General features: G+C 34.9%; 3 protein-coding genes and 2 long non-coding RNA genes across 7 annotated transcripts; 3 read left to right on the forward strand and 2 right to left on the reverse strand.

The window, feature by feature from the left end:
* Positions 1–68: 68 nt before the first annotated feature.
* LOC111482374 lies at positions 69–5,333 on the reverse strand. Of its 3 annotated transcripts, none has more exons than XR_002718195.1 (6): positions 5,032–5,333; positions 4,567–4,656; positions 2,175–2,716; positions 1,058–1,129; positions 880–962; positions 69–298 (listed from the first exon to the last, which is right to left on the reverse strand). It is a non-coding gene; the product is annotated as an uncharacterized LOC111482374 (long non-coding RNA). The 3 variants fall into 3 exon arrangements; XR_002718194.1 differs by having other exon boundaries at positions 880–974; XR_002718193.1 differs by having other exon boundaries at positions 880–1,129.
* Positions 2,175–4,320, forward strand: LOC111482319 (auxin efflux carrier component 8-like). The gene is made up of 6 exons (XM_023128048.1): positions 2,175–2,700; positions 3,328–3,502; positions 3,578–3,663; positions 3,742–3,899; positions 3,983–4,059; positions 4,235–4,320. The coding sequence occupies exons 1-6, from the start codon at positions 2,193–2,195 to the stop codon at positions 4,299–4,301; spliced, it is 1,071 nt and encodes a 356-aa protein (XP_022983816.1). The 5' UTR covers positions 2,175–2,192; the 3' UTR covers positions 4,302–4,320.
* Positions 5,334–6,525: 1,192 nt separating the features above from the next.
* On the forward strand, positions 6,526–9,832 carry LOC111482342 (mitochondrial outer membrane protein porin of 34 kDa). Its single transcript, XM_023128080.1, has 6 exons — positions 6,526–6,711; positions 6,836–6,903; positions 7,563–7,673; positions 8,638–8,724; positions 8,884–9,092; positions 9,169–9,832. Exons 1-6 carry the CDS (start codon positions 6,663–6,665, stop codon positions 9,473–9,475), a joined length of 831 nt encoding a protein of 276 aa, XP_022983848.1. The 5' UTR covers positions 6,526–6,662; the 3' UTR covers positions 9,476–9,832.
* Positions 9,833–10,662: 830 nt separating this feature from the next.
* LOC111482363 (thioredoxin H2-like) lies at positions 10,663–12,903 on the forward strand. The gene is made up of 3 exons (XM_023128113.1): positions 10,663–10,885; positions 11,019–11,141; positions 12,424–12,903. Exons 1-3 carry the CDS (start codon positions 10,721–10,723, stop codon positions 12,550–12,552), a joined length of 417 nt encoding a protein of 138 aa, XP_022983881.1. The 5' UTR covers positions 10,663–10,720; the 3' UTR covers positions 12,553–12,903.
* LOC111482379 lies at positions 11,148–11,631 on the reverse strand. Its single transcript, XR_002718201.1, has 3 exons — positions 11,621–11,631; positions 11,319–11,322; positions 11,148–11,275 (listed from the first exon to the last, which is right to left on the reverse strand). It is a non-coding gene; the product is annotated as an uncharacterized LOC111482379 (long non-coding RNA).
* Positions 12,904–13,125: the final 222 nt, after the last annotated feature.

The raw sequence follows: 13,125 nt of genomic DNA on the forward strand, positions 1-13,125 counted from the left end.
TAATCCCCGTCTCTATTTATCCAACAAGAAGAAACATTTCCCATCTCCTCCTCTTTTCATGCTATTGAAACAAAATATCGTTGATCTATTCCATTCATATCATAAATAAGTCGATAGAATTTGAAACGGAAAAATTTACCTCAAAATAAATTATCTTTATCAAGAGGTTAAAGCAAACGTACGAGTAAAAATATAATTTAACCAAACTTAGCTACAAACCTATGGAAATGATCTTAAAGGGAAAGTAAGAACTCATTCTTCCCTTCCAATTCAAGTTGTAAATCAGCCAAGTCATGTCCTGCACAGTAACAAAACAAAAGTGAAAAAAAAAACAAAAACAAAGAAGCTTGAAACATAATCTCTTCAGCTGAGGTACAAAAGAATTAGAAATCTCGAAGTTGCAGACAACATAACTCCTTCCAAGACAGATACCAAACAGTGTTTCATAAACCAGTGGGCAAAGTCAGTGTCAAAAGATATTCTATGTCACACCATTTTTATAACACAAAGAATTTGAAGTAATGTGGAGAATCAAATTTGAACAACTATTTAGCCACTAGGAAAAATAAATTCTATATCACACTATTCTACATTGCCATCAAATCACAGCCATTCAAATGAAGTTGTTTGTCTGCCTTTTGATCATCTTACTTTTTAACTCCATACTCTATGTTTCCTAATGAATGAGATGGTCTTGACTTTCTAACGAGTTGGCAATTTCTATTATCAAAAATGAATCCTCTCTGATTTATTGCAAATATATATATATATATATATATATATATATATATATATATATNTTAAGAAAGGAGTATCTAATTCTAATGAATAGAAAAAGGCATCAAATTCCAATTCTTGAGCTACTTTTCAGACACTTACAAGGTTTTGGCATCATTCTTCTAAAAAGCAGCAAGCTGATGTCATCAATTTTCAATGGCTTCTTCCAGTTTCTCAGTTCTTTACTGTAAAGAAAACTATAGAGACAGTAGGTTCAATTCCTTCCCTTCACAGTTATTCTCACACTTTTGACCATATTTAGGAAAAATTCTTATCTTACAACTGCATTGAACTCTGCTACTGTTATTCCCATTACTTCACTTGCAATTCAGTTCTTTATTCCTTCTTCCCACTGTTACAACATAAACAAAAAAAGAAATTATCAAAAGCCTACAAATTTGCAGGTTAAATTTAGAATATAAGACCCGATACATGCTTTCCAATCATACAAGGTCTAACAGCCCAAGCCTAAGCTCACTGCTAGCAGATATTGTCCTCTTTGGACTTTCCCTTAAGGTTTTAAAACGCGTCTACTTAGCAGATATTGTCCTCTTTGGGCTTTCACTTAAGATTTTAAAACGCGTCTACTAGGGGAGGTTTCCACATCCTTATAAAGAATGTTCCGTTATCCTCCTCAACCAATATGGGATCTCACAATCCACCCCCTTTGAGGCTGACACATTCCAATCATACAAGGAAACTACTTGATGCATTATTCTACAATGAGGAAAGAACAAGTGTAAGCATACAGTTGATGAACAGGAGGGGAGGGGTTAAAAACTTTGAATAAAATGAATGTTTTATCATGTCGACGAGATGGAAAACAAAATTGAAAAAATAATGGAAATCCCTTTTAATGTTCTTTCAAAATGAAGTAAAAGACTAAAGCATGAAGTTATAGAGTTATCATGTCAGCCTAGTTAGATCTTCTTTAATTAAAGAACTGATAAATGTAAAGCACATGAGTACAAGAATTCTGGAATCTACTTTTAGCTTACAGTGACAAGAATACCCCCACTTTCATCAGTTAATTAGTCCCTGCTATTACACATGATTATTACAATAATTATACTCATTATCTAACCATCACACGAGGGATTAGAAAAAGGTGATTCATAAATGTATAACATAATAGATCTCTTAATCTTATTAAAAAAAATCTCATGTAGCATATGCTGTTTAATTCATATTATAAAAATTCTACACACACTTGTTGTGATCTACAAATAAGCAAGCTGAAGGTCATTCTGGGCATTATTGGAACTTTTGAAGAGGCTTCCAAGGAACAGTGGCTCAAAACCCGAGCTTTTATTGATTAATAAAGCAATCAAGAAAAGCAGAGAAAAGTGCTTTATTAACCAGGAATTTCTATAGACAACACAAAAAAAATTTCAAACCTTCTTCTGCTGGTCACCATGATTTCGTTGTCTGATGTCTATCATGTTGTGGCAGCCACAGTCCCTCTGTACGTAGCCATGATGTTAGCTTACATCTCTGTAAAATGGTGGAAGTTCTTCACAGCTGAGCAATGTTCTGGAATAAACAAGTTTGTGGCAAAATTCTCAATCCCACTGTTATCATTTCAAGTCATTTCAGACAACAACCTCTACAAAATGAACCTGCAACTGATATTGGCCGATTTCCTTCAGAAAATATTGGCTATTGTTTTGCTGGGAGCTATCACTAAAATCACCTCTCGGGGAGGCTTGCATTGGATTATCACTGGTCTCTCTCTGTCAACCATGCCAAATACTCTAATTCTTGGACTCCCAGTATTGAAAGCCATGTACGGCACTGAAGCAGATGTGCTTCTTGCCCAGATTGTTGTGTTACAGAGCATTCTTTGGTACAACATATTACTGTTTCTCTTTGAGTTCACTACCACCAAAGCAGCTTCTTTAGCTCCAGCATCAGAAGCCACAGGTAGGCATTGGAATTGCTTTTTAAAATAGTAACAAACAGAATCAATTCACCCCTACTTTATAGGTCATGCTGTGTAAAGCTTTGGAATTCCTTAAACAAAAATGGTCATATTCATGCCATGAACTTCAATAACCATCCCAGCTTGAGTCTCATGTACAATATTAGGACTTCCCTCAACAGAAATGGCTGCTGTATTCATTCTATCAACCAAAATAACATTACTTCATATATGTAAGACCAAGAATGGGAACTTGCTAAACTTTTTCTTGACTGCTCTCATTTCCTAAAATTTTATTCTCTTCCTACTTCCATCAGCCATGAGTGCTATGCTTAATCCAGTGTATTTGGCACAAAGAATACTTAACATATCTCTGTAATAGCTCAAGCCCACCGCTAGCAGATATTGTCCTCTTTGAGCTTTCCCTTTTGGGTTATCCTTCAAGGTTTTTAAAACGCGTTTGCTAGGGATAGGTTTCCACACCCTTCTAAAGGATGTTTAGTTCTCCTCCCTCCTCCCCAACCAATGTGGGATCTCACTCTCACATAAATTTACGAAACAAAAATGTGTAAGCTAACTTTGTCGGATTCAATCATTCTAGTTATGCTGTTTGCCTTTTTGAAAAGCAGAAATTGATATAACTCAAGAAGAACGAGCCAAAGAAGAAATTGAGGAGGCAAGAGACAGAAGCAGGAGGAGTCTCAAAACTAGGACCATTCTCTTAACAGTTGCTAGGAAGCTCATCAGCAACCCCAATACTCATGCAACTATATTGGGACTCATTTGGGCAAGCATAAGATTCAGGTGAATTAAAAACAATAACTTTCACTTCAAAAAAAAACTTAAAGATGCATTGGGATGAAACTAACATGCTCTCAGGTGGGGAGTAAAATTGCCAGAAGTTATTGACAGATCAATAACAATTCTATCAACTGGAGGACTTGGTATGGCTATGTTCAGCTTAGGTATGAAATGAAAACTTTACAAGAAGTTCTATCAAGTAAATGAAGAAAAACTTGACTTCAAGTTGTCTTACTCATTAGGACTTTTCATGGGTTCGCGGAGTAGCATTATAGCATGTGGTACAAAGATGACACTGGTGGCCATGGGAATGAAATTCTTGATGGGGCCTGCACTTATGGCAGCATGCTCATTTCCTCTAGGACTTAGGGGCAGATTGCTCAAAGTGGCAATTGTGCAGGTTCATTGTAATTTGTATTACTAAGTCCACATGCAGGATTGACAATTCTGTTTGACGTCTTTTTTTCTTCTTTATTGGTACAGGCAGCACTTCCTCAAGGAATTGTTCCATTTGTCTTTGCCAAGGAGTATAATATACATCCAGATGTTTTAAGCACAGGGTAAATATTGTAATTTTCAAATCAGACATTCATCATTTCTTGTATCTAATTGGGCACAGATGATAGAACTTTGCTTCATATTAATTTCTAACATTTCATCCCAAAGATTAAAGACAGGAAAAGCAAGTTATATAGCCAAACTACATACTGAAATGAGGTTTTGTTTTGGTTACAGAGTACTCTTGGGCTTGCTCATTGCACTGCCGGTAGCACTGGTCTATTACTACTTGCTGTCATTGTAACGCATCAAAGCAACCATGCCACCACAAGATACATGGTACCGATATTTAGGACATTGACGCTAAACACCAGGAAAGAACCCTTGCAGAGATGAAGTTTTTGAGTTGAATTTTTTTTGCCATTTTTTTCCAAAATGGTATACTGCTGATGATTTTAGGAAAACATGTAAATGTGTGTGCTAAAGATATCAACGAATGATGGTCATATGCAATAACCAAAATAGAAGGGAAATTGCAATATGTTAAATAGGAAGCATTGTGAACAGACCTTCTTCGCTAGTAATCTATCACCCAGAACTATCTGCATTCTCGCGTTTCACTCTGTAATTGTGCAAATATCAGCTGGGCTATCAAGATTCTGTCAAAAACAATCGGAAATTGCATGAAAATTCAAAGAAGAAAGTTTTCAAATGGTTAGCCATACTATAAATTCCTAATTCTTCGTATATGTTTTTCAAACATCAGATCTAACTATCTCCTATCCAATCATAAATTCTTAATTCTATGAAACTTTATGATACAAATTAGGGTAAACGTCGAGAGGATTGACAAACTTCGGATGATTAAACAACAACGCCATATGATACTTCCGATTAGAGCTTGAGTTCTCCCCAAATCCAAACTAGTGAGCACAAAATCTATGAGAACAGTTCTATTTTGAGGCGCAATTTACATTATAATTGAAAACATACAATCCCGAGCAAGCGCAGAAAAACCTTAGTATTACACTCACCTTCGAATTTGACACTAATTAAGTTGAATGGTGCCTCCTTGATCCCATTAATCGACGCCATTAATCACCGATTGAGCTGGATTTACAAGCCACATCTTAGAAGATCAGTTTCTTTCAAGAACAGGCAGTTCCTCACATGCAGGCATAGCGCTCTCAACCTTGTTCCAGAGATGGGAGTGGGAATTCAAGGTTTATATGTACCCAGATGGCGATCCCAATACTCTTTACCATTCTCTTAACACTCCAGAATATTGGAGAGAGTAGCTATCGCATCGAAGATCTGGATTTTTTTTGTATTTGGTATTTTGTTTACTCAATAACCCTATTCACGATGACCCTAGTATTCGACAACAGCTATGAGATTGATGGTGATAGTAACCGGTAAAATCATGCAATATCTATTAATAGTGAATTTAAACGGTTATATCATTGCTTTAAACTGTTTGTATTTCAGAGACATAATAAAATTACTAGGAATGGATGAAAGATAAAGAAGTTTGACATTCACATAATTCAATGACTCAAACAACTCAAGATGTCTACCTTTAATTATAAAAAAGGTTGAATTGGATTATATTTTTGCAGTTTGAGTTTGATTATTTTTTTTTTTAATTCGAAAATTATGTTTGATTTTTATTTCTCCGACTGATTTGACCAGCCTGAAAAATATGATCACATCTTGTACTAGATTGTTATGAAAATTAAGGTTATTTGAGGTTTGTAAAAATTTTAGTGATGTGTTGTGACTCGTGAATATTTGATATTTAATAGCGAGTTTTATAAAAATTTGATTATTAATGTACAAAATTTAAAATTAATTAAAAAAAATATAAACAATACATCAACTTAACCCAACTCAACAAAATTTCTAATTGGTCTAAAAAAGAAATTCCGACTTAATTAATATTCTCCCTTAAGGAGGAAATGATTAAGAAAAAAGAGGGAGAAGAGACACCTACAAAGAAAACGCAGGGTGAAATTTGAGGTATGGAACGATCTTTCAATTTCGTATCTAAAAAATTTTTAAATTAAAAAATATATAATAAATACCTAGCGTAATTAGATGTCACAACATATTCAAAATTATTAAAAATTATCCATCTATAATTAAATGTCAATAGGACAATAAATGGATCTAAATACTTTATAAAGTTAACTTACCAATAAATACAAAAATTTACAGGTAATTTAATCATATATTTATCTAAATTGTTATTATATACTTTCCATTTTTGTAATTTACCTAATAAAAATAGTGTACAAAATATGACATCATCAGAATTAATACCGAGACATTCTCGACAGTCGACACAATATTTTAATTATATTTATTAAAGAAAGAAAGAAAGAAATATATATAAAACTCAACGGTCGTAAATGCTAGAGGATGGTTTTTATTCTCGAATCCAACGGTCGAAAAATAACAGGCAAAAAAAAAAAAAAGCAAAGAAAAAGGGAAAATAAAGAGAAAAAAGAACAAGAAAGGGCTGAAATTAGGGTTTTAAAGGTGTACATCAAAGCCACCGAATCCTCCACTCATTTCCAGCTGGTTTGGGGAAGAGGATTATCGTTTCCCTTTCAGAATTTTCATTTCCTTCTCCTTTTGAATCTTTCATTTTCCCTCACAAACCATGGGGAAGGGTCCTGGTCTCTACTCCGACATCGGCAAGAGAGCTAGAGGTTATTCATTTCTCCATCTTCATTTCTTCATTCCATTTTTTTCCTCTTGTAACAGGGTGTTCAATCTTTTATTTTGGTTAATTTTTCTTTAAATCTTTTAGTATTGTGCTGTTTTCTTTGGCAGATCTTCTGTACAGAGACTACCAGAGCGACCAAAAGTTCACCATCACCACCTACTCCCCCACTGGAGTTGTGAGTTCGTCTTGCCACTCTCTTTAGTTTCTAGATCTATTTTGGTGTTCAATTTCTACTGTTGGATTCAATTTCCGTTGGTGAATGAATCGTTAAGTACAACAAAAAAAGGAGTGTAAATACGCTTCTTAATTATGAAATTTTGACTTTATTTCTCTCGTTTTTAATTCTGTTGCTGTTCTTAATTGATTCTGAGGTATTGCCAGAACTTTATAGCTTTTGTATATTTATTTGGGTTGAATTTTGATTCTTTGAAGTACTGAATGTATGGTTTTCTTTTCTTTTAATGGTCACTGACATTACCACTCTGCTTATGGGGTATGTTTGTTTTATTTTCAATTTAATAAGGTTCCTATGGAAGAAATTTTAACCGCCCAAATGTCTGAGATTTGTTAAAGCCTAAAGGGTGAATGGCGTAGTTAATTTTCATGTTATTATATTGCATGCACTGGTCATTATCGACCGCGATTCATGATTCTTTTGCACCATTTTTTTTTTAATTAGTTTGATCTTCCATGAACAAATTTCATGTTCCATATCGGTCCTGTGGTTGCTTACTAGGCATTTATGCTAAGTATTTGGGTATTAACTTAGATAATGCTTTTCCTCTACTAGTACAAGCGTTCGCTTATTCCATATTTATATCTTTCTGTCTGCAGGCTATAACATCTTCAGGAACTAAGAAGGGTGACCTGTTTCTGGCTGATGTGAATACTCAGCTGAAGAACAAAAATATCACAACGGATATCAAAGTTGACACGAGCTCCAATGTAACGTATTTTTCTTTTACTTTCTGCTTTATTGTATTCCTCTGTTTAAGATTTGAGTATCATACTTGCCCCCCTCCTATTCTCCCTCTCTCTCCATTACTTGTAGCATGGACTTTTAATCTCATATTTGAATACAGTGGCAGCCAGAAATTTTCTTAGGGTGTGGCAAGGTTTTACATGCTAACTTTTTATAAATTAAATATTTCAATTTCGAAAATTCAGATGGAAAAATCAGAGAAAAATTACTAAGTCTAACTACTTTGAATATAAGTTTTTGAATTATGTCACACGAAGAGTGGACAACTGCCTCCTTTTTCGCTCCGCCCGTCTGAATATCTTGGATTTTCATCTGATCACAGAACACTATTCAGTTCAAGAATGTCCTTTGAGAAAGTCTGAATATATGAATTGTTCACAATCAAGGATCATGTATAGCACTCCGAATAATTAAGAATTTATGATTAAAAAATTAACATAGAATATTTGAAGCTGAGTATTTGTCTTGCTTCCTCTTGATGAAGCTAGATTCCCTTGTTTAGACTATCCCTTTGTACTTTTATTGAAGAATAAGGAATCATATTCGGCAATGGTTGGTCCACTTTGATGTGGAAAGTTGCAGCAAGCATGCCTATCTTTGTGGCTTATGATCATCTGACAATCTGAGAAAAGCCATCTGCTTCTCTATTTTGTTTGAGGCAGTTCTTAAGTATATTCAGTAATGATATTTCTTTGAGGCGGTAAGCCATTAGGTTGAAAAAATTACCCTTTTTGTAATTGCCCCCACCCAATCCACCGACATGCACATTGATTGATGCAATTATAAAATCTAAATCGAGGTAGGTTTGTGTATGCCATTTTTAATCACTGGTATTTGGTAGTGATGTTTTACGTTCCTTCTTACTTATTCTTTGTGTCATATTACTTTTTATGCAATTGTTGTGACTGCTGTTGTGAAATTTTGTAGCTTGTCACAACTATCACTGTGGATGAACCTGCTCCTGGATTGAAGGCAATCTTTAGTTTCAAAGTCCCTGATCAAAGGTCTGGTAAGGTGAGTGATGGAATAATGTGTTTTCTTTCAGTCTCAGGATTTTGTGTCTTTATTTTCTAATTGTGGTGCTGTGCATTTTTTTTCTCTGACCATCGTGTGAAAATAGTTATAAAACAGGCAGATAAATTCAGCCAACTGAATTTTGTTTTTGTCAAGTAGGTGGAACTGCAATATCTGCATGATTATGCTGGAATCAGCACGAGTATTGGGCTGACAGCCAATCCTATTGTCAACTTTTCTGGTGTTGTTGGAACGAATCTTCTTGCCCTTGGTACCGATCTTTCATTCGATACCAAAACTGGAAACTTCACCAAAGTCAACTCTGGACTGAGCTTTGCCAACGCAGACCTTATTGCTTCTCTGACCTTGTGAGTTTTTTAAGTCAGCTCTCGTATAGGTTTTGGTACATATTCAGGGGAATAATTATGTCCATTTATGATTCAGGAACGATAAAGGTGATACCTTGAGTGCATCATACTACCACACGGTGAACCCATTGACTAGCACCGCTGTCGGTGCGGAGGTAGCTCATAGCTTTTCCTCCAACGAGAACACCATCACGGTCGGCACCCAACATGCACTCGACCCATTGACCACAGTGAAGGCACGGGTGAACAACTTCGGAAAGGCAAGTGCTCTTATCCAGCACGAGTGGCGTCCAAAATCATTGTTCACTGTATCTGGGGAGGTAGACACCAAAGCAATTGAGAAGAGCGCAAAAGTTGGTCTAGCTTTGGTTCTCAAGCCATGATTAGGAAATTTCACTCGCTATGGCTTGAAGAATTAAGGTAGGGCTTCTGGCATACATAGCCGGAACTTGTGTTTGTTCTTCAGACTTGGCAGTTGTTTTGGATTGTTGAAATAAGCGTTGAGATGATGATGGTATCATTAGAGACTTGTTTAGTACACTCTGGTCAGCCCCTCCCTTTTGAAACTGAGGCCCATGATGGATTCATGTTGAGATATTGTTCCAACTCTATTTTCTTTTTCCAAGTTTCTACACAATAGGTTCAAATCTATTTCTGTATCGACAACAAAGTGAAGGAATTGACTAATGTAGACGATTTTACACAAATAAAACCTTCTTCCCCCAATCCCCATTTTCGAAGGAGGATTTTTTTTCTTCTTCTATATATATATATATATATATATAATATGTATGTATGTATGTATGCATGAACATGCATGCATGCATGCATGTATGTATATATGTATATATGCATGTATGCATGTATGCATATATATGTATATATGTATATATGTATATATGCATGTATGCATGTGTATGTATGTGTGTATGTATATGTAGGAATTTTTTTTAGTTCTGTCTCTCAATATATGGTCTTTTAAAATTAGTATCTTCTTTTTCTTTCTGATGATTTAAATTAGGGTATCTATTCCATATTCCGATATTTTTTTTAAAAAAATTATTCCTATTTCCTTTAGCATCTTTCATATTTTATGCCCATTAAGTCAAAAGGTCTTTTTTTACTTTAAAACTATTAATTGTATCAATTAAAAAAATTAGATTTTTATACTCGAGGTGTATTACTACTTAATTACCATATTGTACCCATTAAAAAAAAAAGAATCTAAACTTATTATTTCAGATAAAAATTTATTTTGAAATCATTAGTGCATATTTTCACACATATAGAGGACTTCTAATCTATTAACACAATATTAAAAGTACATAGTAAAAAAAAAAAAAAAAAAAATTTCATTAATATGCATGATTTTCATTTTTTTTTTCATCTTAAATTTTGTTTTTTTTTTGTGTGTGTGAAAAATAATAATTTTAGTTTAAGTGATTTTGAGTGAATTTAAATGAAATAGCGTGAAAATAGTTATAATTATGACCCTAATGCCCGATGGTATAAATACATAAATATTCCTATTTTCTGATTGGTTATTGGGCCGCAATGATAAAAGCCATGGCCCATTCGTCTGCCAAAGTCTACGCCGACACATCAATTTTTCTTGTGTACGGAGAAAAATGGGAGTCCTTCTATCGAAGATCGGAGCTCTTCTTTCAAACTGGATCGGCCCCTCGACGGCGAGGGCCGAAGATGCGTCGTCGGAGCCGTCGTCCGTGTTGTCTTTTCACTCCTCAGCTAGATGGCAACTCCACTTCAATTCCGCTAAGGAATCCTCCAAGCTCGTAAGCCTCTATTTCACTATTTCAATTGCCAATTGTTGGATCAAAGGGATTTTTTCTAGGGTTACTGTTGTCAATTCGATTGCTGATCTGATCTCTTTCTCTTCCTTGAATTTGTTGGATTGTGGGAGAGTAGATGGTGATTGATTTCTCTGCGACTTGGTGTGGACCCTGTAGGCTCATGGAGCCGTCCTTCAACGCCATGGCCAGCAAATACACCGATGTTGAGTTCGTCAAAATCGATGTAGATGAGCTATCTGTACGTCTTTCTCCTTCTCCCAATTTTGCATCCTCTTATTTCTCTGTCAGAATCTTAACCGCGATTGTAGTCATAAATTTTGTTGCTAATGTTAGGGCGTTTTTTCAGTTTAGTGCATGAATTTAAAACCATTTCTTTCATATTCAAAATCAATTTAAAACATCTTTATGTTATCACAAACCTCCACTGTGATATTGTCACCTTCTCATGGCTTTGCTTTTTGTTTCTCCAAAAGACTTTATACTAGTATTCCTTACTTATAAACCCATGATCATCCCCTTAATTAGCCGATGTAGGACTCCTCTCCCAACAATCTTCCCCTTTCCCTTGAACCAAGTACATTATAGAGCCTCCTCTGAGGCTTATGGAGCCCTTGAACAGCCTCCCCTTAATCGAGACTCGATTCTCTGAAGTCCTCGAACAAAGGACCCCCTTTATTTGACATTTAAGTCACTTTTGACTACACCTTCGAAGCTCACAACTTCTTTGTTCCACATTTGAAGATTCTATTGATATGGCTAAGTTAAGGGCATGACTCTAATATTATGTTAGGAATCACAAACCTCCACAATAGTATGATATTGTCCACTTTGAACATAAGCTCTTATCATTTTGATTTTGGTTTCTACAAAAGGCCTCATACCAATGGAGATAATATTTCTTACTTATAAACCCATGATCAACCCTTTAATTAGGTGACGTGGGACTCCTCACCAATCATCCTCAACACTAATCATTAAAATTTAATTTTATGTTTTATTTTATATTTTTAAATGTGATTTTCATATCATTAAAATTTGTTATGAATCGTGTGAAACATGCCTTTAGTCTTTGTTGTTTTCATAACTTTATGTTGTCCAATAAATGCTTAGTGAGTTAGTACAAGTTTCAAAGAGATATTAGGCATGTAGGAGAGTAAACATTTGCAATTTCTACCCATTTCTTACAAATTTGGAAGAGAAATAAGAAAATTTCTTCCATTTGTAGGTATACTATCGCGTAAGTTTATCATAAGCTAATATTAATATTGACTTACGAAAATGATATAGTCTAAAAATGTTAAAACATGCAAACATGGTCATAGCTATTCTCACCAAAAGGTACCTCTAGTCTCACATGTTCTTGTTCGACAAACGAAATTTTTTCAAATGTAGGGACTAAATTGAAACATTTTAAACAACAAGAGTAGATTGAAAATAGAAAATACACCAATATTAGGGACTAAAACATACATTTAGCTAGAATTTAATTGCAAGATTGACAAGATTGTTCGTGAAATCAGGATGTGGCTCAGGAATTTGGAGTACAAGCAATGCCCACATTTATGTTGCTGAGGAGAGGGAAAGTGGTGGATACAGTGGTTGGAGCCCGCAAAGAAGAGCTGGAGAAGAAGATTCAAAAGCACAGATGAGCATCTGGTTGAACTTTAATCCAAAAACCCCCAACAATAAGTCCTCTCACTCTCACTCTTCTTCCTCTCTTTTATGTAAACATTTGAAAGTTATCTATTTTCTAACTTGGTCAGCTATTTGAATGTTAAACTCCATCCTTGGTTCTAGTTTGATCTCAAATCTATTCATCTTCTCTGTTCTGTAAGGCATACCCATTGTTTGCCTTTAGTTGGTGAAGTGCTTAAAAGCCCAACAGTTGTAGGATGTTTTCTTGCAAACAGCTTAAGTTTTGAAGCTGACTTGAAAATTTGTTATCTGTGTGAAACAAACCTTGATAGTATAATGCTTAGTTAAGACAATTTCTATGATCTGTAAGAACCGTGTGCTGCTCCTCTTCTTCTTCTTCTTCCTTTTTTTCAGTGTCTTCGCTATTATAATAGCATTTGTTGTGGCCTTCCTCTATGGGAATGCAAATATTTGCTTGTGAATGCATTTTGTTTTACCTTTCTTTGAGAATCACATTCATTTTTAGAGATGATTTACAATGATGTCAAAGTAAGTCAGGATTGATCTCATCTTGAGAATTGCAAATC

This window comes from Cucurbita maxima, unplaced genomic scaffold, assembly GCF_002738345.1.
Source record: "Cucurbita maxima cultivar Rimu unplaced genomic scaffold, Cmax_1.0 Cma_Scf00007, whole genome shotgun sequence".
NCBI lineage: Eukaryota > Viridiplantae > Streptophyta > Magnoliopsida > Cucurbitales > Cucurbitaceae > Cucurbita > Cucurbita maxima.

Bases quoted from the DNA above. Each gene is read 5' to 3' on its own strand.
- LOC111482342 (XM_023128080.1), top strand. From the start codon at position 6,663: ATGGGGAAGGGTCCTGGTCTCTACTCCGACATCGGCAAGAGAGCTAGA. The intron at 7,674-8,637 runs GTAACGTATTTT...GAAATTTTGTAG, and splicing joins AAGTTGACACGAGCTCCAAT to CTTGTCACAACTATCACTGT. The intron at 8,725-8,883 runs GTGAGTGATGGA...TTTGTCAAGTAG, and splicing joins CTGATCAAAGGTCTGGTAAG to GTGGAACTGCAATATCTGCA.
- LOC111482319 (XM_023128048.1), top strand. From the start codon at position 2,193: ATGATTTCGTTGTCTGATGTCTATCATGTTGTGGCAGCCACAGTCCCT. The intron at 3,503-3,577 runs GTGAATTAAAAA...ACATGCTCTCAG, and splicing joins TGGGCAAGCATAAGATTCAG to GTGGGGAGTAAAATTGCCAG. The intron at 3,900-3,982 runs GTTCATTGTAAT...TTATTGGTACAG, and splicing joins TCAAAGTGGCAATTGTGCAG to GCAGCACTTCCTCAAGGAAT.
- LOC111482363 (XM_023128113.1), top strand. From the start codon at position 10,721: ATGGGAGTCCTTCTATCGAAGATCGGAGCTCTTCTTTCAAACTGGATC. The intron at 10,886-11,018 runs GTAAGCCTCTAT...GTGGGAGAGTAG, and splicing joins CTAAGGAATCCTCCAAGCTC to ATGGTGATTGATTTCTCTGC. The intron at 11,142-12,423 runs GTACGTCTTTCT...TCGTGAAATCAG, and splicing joins TCGATGTAGATGAGCTATCT to GATGTGGCTCAGGAATTTGG.